This window comes from Podarcis tiliguerta (genome assembly GCF_965153285.1).
Source record: "Podarcis tiliguerta genome assembly, chromosome: 17".
NCBI lineage: Eukaryota > Metazoa > Chordata > Lepidosauria > Squamata > Lacertidae > Podarcis > Podarcis tiliguerta.
The window spans coordinates 30,226,952-30,233,487 of record NC_139550.1 but is presented as its reverse complement, the minus strand read 5'-3'; the positions used below and the strand labels follow the sequence as shown (position 1 = coordinate 30,233,487).

At 53.1% G+C, this 6,536-nt stretch overlaps 1 protein-coding gene across 2 annotated transcripts; it reads right to left on the bottom strand.

The window, feature by feature from the left end:
- Positions 1-2,568: 2,568 nt before the first annotated feature.
- Positions 2,569-5,494, bottom strand: CDKN2D (cyclin dependent kinase inhibitor 2D; the record flags this gene model as incomplete). 2 transcript variants are annotated; one of them, XM_083421225.1, is made up of 3 exons in its annotated part: positions 2,569-3,813; positions 4,677-4,825; positions 5,380-5,494. In XM_083421225.1, 3 exons carry the CDS (start codon positions 5,492-5,494, stop codon positions 3,454-3,456), a joined length of 624 nt encoding a protein of 207 aa, XP_083277351.1. In that variant the 3' UTR covers positions 2,569-3,453. The 2 variants fall into 2 exon arrangements, with proteins under 2 accessions (XP_083277351.1, XP_083277352.1); XM_083421226.1 differs by having other exon boundaries at positions 5,071-5,438.
- Positions 5,495-6,536: the final 1,042 nt, after the last annotated feature.

Below are 6,536 nucleotides of genomic sequence, written 5' to 3'. Positions count from 1 at the left end.
CCTCAGCTTCAGGATCTGTCCTTCCAGTGAGCATTCAGGGCTTATTTCCTTAAGAATGGATAGGTTTGATCTTCTTGCAGTCCATGGGACTCTCAAGAGTCTCCTCCAGCACCATAATTCAAAAGCATCACTTCTTCGGCGATCAGCCTTCTTTATGGTCCAGCTCTCTCTTCCATACATCACTACTGGATCCATAGCAGTGACCAGAAGAGGAATGACTGCTGGGAGGAGTGCAGAGAGGAGAAATATCATAGTACACATAAAACCCAGGAATTTCAAAGCCCTCCCAAGGGCAGGGCATCACCCAGCTGACAGACAAGGAGCAGTAGTTTTTCATGCATTACCGGTAATCCCCACTCTCAGCTGTTAGTGGTTTCCTGGCAAATGCTGGGTACTTGGCAGAGAATCGAACCTGGTGAAGTTGCAAAACAGGCTCAGCTGTTTGTGCTTTCATTTTTAAAGCGTCTGCTATCTCCGTCTGGGGTTGCACGTACACTCACGCACACACACACACACACCCCGCTTGGCAAGAAGGCAGACAACTGGTGTTACAAAACACTTGGCTTGCTTCCTTCCCTATATCGCTGGCTGCCACACCCAGCAGCTGGGACATTATTCTGGGCGATAAAGTTCAACCCAGCAGGTTGTTTGTTGCTGCTGCCTGTCTGCCTTCCCCGGCACAAAAGCCGCCCCTCGCTGTACTATTTCTGGTGTCTCAGCACTGCTGCAGAATTGGGACACATGATCTCGGTAGAATTCCACCGCAGATTGAAAGGGCGAAACCTCTGCCTCCCACCCAAACATCAGAGAGAAGCAGGAAATTGCTTCAAGGGCTTCCACGAACCACAGCAACCAATATACGTATCAGAGAAGTAAGCCGTGAGGTGGGTTGTAATTGAGTCCTAGCTCGCCCCTTCCAGGTTTGCTCAAGAGGCTAACCTAGAGAGAATGGAGCTTCTAGGCCAGTTGTACTCTATCTGAAGAGCATAGGAATCAAGATGCTTTAATGCAACGCTCAGCCTGATTTACCCAAAGCCTCCCTTGTCGTTTATTTCTTCACTTCGCCATACCGTAAACTCAACACTAACAACTTTGCTTCTGTGGTTTCCTCCTGTAGAAGACACTGCTGTGCTTGGGGGCTGATTTAAAGTTGTTTCCCCAACATAAAATGTCTTCGGCCTCAGTCCGGTCTCCATATTCAAAGGGAGAATCAGCCAAAAAGCAAGATCGGAAATTACCGTAGTCTCAACTAACCTCTTCAGCACCAGGAAGGTTCAATGTGTGAACAGGAGGGAATCGTTCAAAGGGTTGCAATGGTCAGCGTGCTTCTCTAGACGATGAAATTTGTCACTTATGCAGAGAGGGGCTGTTTAAATTACAGTGGTACCTCAGGTTAAGTACTTAATTCGTTCTGGAGGTCCGTACTTAACCTGAAACTGTTCTTAACCTGAAGCACCACTTTAGCTAATAGGGCCTCCTGCTGCTGCCGCGCCACTGGAGCCCGATTTCTGTTCTCATTCTGAAGCAAAGTTCTTAACCTAAAGCACTATTTCTGGGTTAGCGGAATCTGTAACCTGAAGCGTATGTAACCTGAGGTACCACTGTATAAGCCAAATTTCAGAAGTGATGACGAAACCATAAATTGCTTGTTCACTGAGGTTCTGCTCCAGAGGTAATAAGGAGTCCTGAGATGAACCAGGTGAAAAAACGGGAAAAAACGCTTTCCCTAATGCCATAAAGGTACATGAAAATATTTTGTATATGTGTTAATGGGTTGTTCACAGCTGTCATCAGATACCCAAAGGGTCTATGAGCCCAAAAAGGTTAAGAACCATTGCTCTAAATTTGGTGCAGCTGCAAATGGCTCCCCATCCCAGCTCACACTTCCATCTCCTTCCTTCTGTTAAGTGTTTCCGGCATTCCTAGAAGGAAAAGTTGCAGCTCCCCTATATTTCTTACAGCCTTCAGGGCCCAGTCAGCCTGCAGTGGGCAGAAGGCCAGGCCCATTCCATTGGCTTGTTTCAACCCAATTTTTTTTGTTAACTACGCTGTTGAAAAAAGGCTCGGCAAGATCAATTGCTACATGACAGTTCGCACCCTCTAAATCTCTGCTTAGCTGAAAAGCTTCCTTTCAGCCTAATTTCCTAACGGGGTATGTTAAGAGGGAAAAGAGGATATAATGCCATAAATGCTGTCTTGGGCTTCTTGGGAGAATATGAATATGAAGAGGAAAAAACTAAGGGTCCTCTGTTGCCTGCTGCCAGGAACCATAGTCACTAAGCACTTTTCAGGAGCAAAGCAACTTCCCTACGAACACAGGAATGCAACCCATTACAAGGAATTATAATCCTGGAAGCAGCTTAACAAGTGTCCCCATCAATCTCACATGGGGTGACTTCTAATGTTCCAGGGATGTTACCCTATGTGCTTCCTGGGGTTCAGGTGCTCAGCAAGAGTCTCGTACTCGCATCCACATTTTCTGAGGGAAACAGAGCAACGGGAAGGCCTTTCTTGACGCCTTCCTCTCCGGAAAAGTTTTCCTAGGATCACAAGTCACGAAGTCGCAAATGGATTTAATATTTTTTAATCATTAAATTAATCATCCCATAAAACAAACTCTTGCAAATCACAATAAATAGAATAAATCTGCCCTCCTTTTAAAATCTACTATATACACAGCTCAGATCCACAAATTCATTACAGGGAACAAGCTGCCAAAAACAAGACTTAAACATTTTTTTAGTCAAAGATAACAGAAGAGAACTACTACAAGGCTGAGATGGAAACAGTTGTTAATGGCTAAGGGACCACAAGGCCCCCCCAGAGAAGACCAGACAGAAATTAGGGAGAAATTGCAGGGCGGATAAAGATCTCTTTGGGAACAGAATCCTGTGCAGTTAGATGCTGTGGAGTTCTGGACTCTGCAGGGGAAGATGAGCCAAACGCCGAGGAAGGAATAGCTCTCAGAAAGCACACCCGGAGCTCTCCCAATAAGCTGGTATTCCTCATGAAGACTGAGGGGTGGAGAAAGGGAGAGAAGCAAAGGTCCCCAGCCTAGCAATGCCTTCAGGGATGCTCTCTGCATCAGAACCTCCCCATCCCACCTGAATACTGCAAGGAGATGCGTATGCCAGCGGCTAGGGCCTCCCCAAGACAAGAAGAGGGAAATGGTAGTTAGAGTTAAGGCACGCTGGCCAAAGCTGAGTGCAGGGTGGTACAAGGGCCACCTGGCTCCCGGGGAGAAATTCAGAAGCAGATAAGATAACTCATAAAATACACATAAATAGCAACAACAGCAAATAGAATCAAACACACACTCTGAGGTAGGGCAGGTGAAGCTGCCTTTGTTCCAGGGCCCTGGGAAGAAAGGGAGAGTCTTTGGGGAAGGAGGCCTTAAAGCAGAAGAGTGCCGATCCAGCTCTCTTTGCCCAGGCAAGGTGGCCCCTCCTGGGATTAAGCTGGGGCAGAGAGGAGCTGCTCCAGGATGCCCTGGATGTGCGAAAGCCCCAAGTGCTGCGCGAGTTCCAGCGGCGTCCGCCCGTCAGAGTCTCGGTGCTGCAACTTGGACTGCGGCGCCAGGAAGAGGACCACGTCCGCATGGCCTTCGCGGACAGCCACGTGGAGGGGCAGCGAGCCGGAAGCATCCGCGACGTTGACATCCGCGCCGTATTCCACCAGGATTTTCAGGGTGTCGAGGAAGCCCGTGCGGGCAGCGTCGTGAGCGGGCGCCGTGCCCGACTCGTCGCGGACGTTAGGGTTGGCCCCTCGCTTCAGCAGCTCCTGCGCCACAAAAACGTTCCCGAACATCATTACCTAGGGGGGGGAAGGCGAAAGAATCAGAGAGGGATAGGCCCACTGTCAAATGGGCTAGGCTGTTTTCTGATCAGCAGGCAAGGATTGGATTTGATATCCCGCCTTTCACTCCCCTTCAGGAGTCTCAAAGCGGCTAACATTCTCCTTTCCCTTCCTCCCCCACAACAAACACTCTGTGAGGTGAGTGGGGCTGAGAGACTTCAGAGAAGTGTGAATGGCCCAAGGTCACCCAGCAGCTGCATGTGGAGGAGCAGAGACGCAAACCCGGTTCCCCAGATTACGAGACTACCGCTCTTAACCACTACACCACACAAGGCACATTCTGATGGAAATAATCATATTTATGGATTGTGGCCAGAGCAGCACAAACTCCATGCTTCTTTGATTTTGGAATTTTGATTTTATCTATTGTGGAAATTGCTATGGAGACAATTGTCACGCAACCAAGATGGGGCGACTTTAAAGACTTCAGCTCAGACACCACCTGGCATCCATTACTCAGCCAAGGCAGGATCTTTTCCCCCACATGTTGGTTGCAAGCAGTTGCTCTGTGCCCCTCGAGTGACCCTGCTGAGCTGAGCCCCAGCAGGAAGGAGGGCAGCCTGTGGAATCTATGCCTGCCCCTTGTTGACAGAACACCAGTTGTTGGTATCTATGCTTTGGAGGAACTTCCCAAGACTAGCAGAAAGATGAGATGGAGGAGGCGATAAAAGGGAAGAGAGATGGGTGCAGTGGTCCAAAATCAAAGGGGAAGATGCCACGGGGAGACAAAGGAAGGGTGAGTTCCAGACAAGGATTGGGGCTAATTTCTAAAGGGAAGCGAGAAGGAAGACGGGCTCCCAAATCATCTCTGCCTCGCCTACCTGTAGCGCGGTCTTGCCAAAGCGGTTGCGCGCGTCCGGCTGCACCAGCTCTTCGAAGAGGAGGCGCCGCACTTCGCCGGTGTCTCCCCGAGCGGCAGCCCCGCTGAGCCGGTCCCCGGCGCTCCCCGGCTGCATGCCCGCGACGACGCCTGGACGGGGGAAGAGAGCCGGGAGGGCCCCGGGCGTGAGAAGGGCCAGCAGGTCGCCCGCCCGGCCGCCCTGCACCCAGCGACGACGAGATCCGCAGCGAGTCCAATTTGCACAGATGCACCTCCGTCCGAAAGAGGGAGAGAAGCACTCTGCATAAGCTCAGATGCACCCCCACGCCCTTCGGCGCTTGTCAACCAGCCGCCCGGCGGCTTTCCCCACCCCACCCCCTGCCGCCGCAGCCTACCTCTGCTCACACCGCACGGACCCCGGTCCCGGCGGACAGCAGCCGGCCGGCCGGCCGACCCTGCCGCACACAGTCTCCGCCGCGGTCCGCTCCTCCTCCTCCAGGCGCAGGATCGCCCTCTCGCTCGCGCAACCCGAGGGCGAGGCGGCGCTGGAATGCCGAGCTCTGGGCGGCGGCGCCGTCGGGGGGCTCGGCTGGCTAGTCGGGGCCGCGGCTGCTTCTGCTGCGGGAAGCCGGGAGGGGGGGCCGCCCCGTCGGTGCAAAGGGTGAAGCCGGCACAGCCTGCTAACCCCACCCCGCCCCACCTACCGAGCTGGAGCCTAGCCTGGCCCGGACAGGAGCCGCAATCTGCCACCGCCCCTCCTCCTCCTCTGGCTCCGCCCCCACGCGCCTTGTTGTTTCTTTCGCCCCGCCCCCATTTCATTCTGCGCTCTCGGCTTCGGATACAATTGTAACCTTTGCCGAGCTTTCCCTTTTCTGCCGCCGGCCAATCGGAAGCCGGCTCCCCGCAAGGGAAGGCGCCTGCCGCCTCCTGATTGGCTGCCCTGGGGCGGGACGCTGGGCGGGCCTCCGCGATTCAAACGCGCGGTTCGGGCGGGAAGAGGCTCCTCGGCTCCGATCGCGCCCTCGCCGGGTCCAGGCGAGCGACAGAGGTCGCGACCCCCGGGAAGCGGGGCGGGAGGAGGGAGGCCGGGGAGCGGGCGGCTCCCAGGGCTGCGCGCCAGGCCCTGCACTCTGCACATGCTCGCTTAGATCGTAGAATTGTAGAGTTACACAGGACGCCAAGGGACCCCTGCAATGCAGGAATCTCAACTAGATAAATCCCTGGCAGATGGCCACTCGACCTTTACTTAAACCAAAAGGAAAGGAGGGTCCACCACCTCTCATTGGAGTCCATCGAACAGTTCTTACTATGGGAAGTCCTTCCTGTCATTTAGTTAGAACAGGCATCCCCCACCTCGGCCCTCCAGATGTTCTGGGACTACAACTCCCATCATCCCTGACCACTGGTCCTGTTAGCTAGGAATGATGGGAATTGTAGTCCCAAAACATCTGGAGGGCCAAAGTTGGGGATGCCTGAGTTAGAATTTCCTCTCTTGCAACTTAAGCCATGGGTTCGGGTCCTACCCTCCAGAGCAGGAGAAAACAAGCTGGCTCCATCCTCTGTGTGACAGCCCTTAATATATTTGAAGATGGCTATTATGCCTCCTCTCAATCTCAATTTTCCAGGCTAAACATACCCAACTCCCTCAACAGTACCTCATAAGGCTTAGTTTCCAGACCCTGGTTCATCTCATCAGTCGTCCTCATCAGCACACATAGGAGCCAACTTCTGAAGGTCGAGGTCCCTTCAGCCCCCCCTTAAATATTTGAGGGGGCCACCCCCCCCAGGTAGATGGGCATTGCCATTCAAATGGTCTTGGGTGGAGCTTACCTGGGCACCTCTGTTTACACATGTTCCAGCT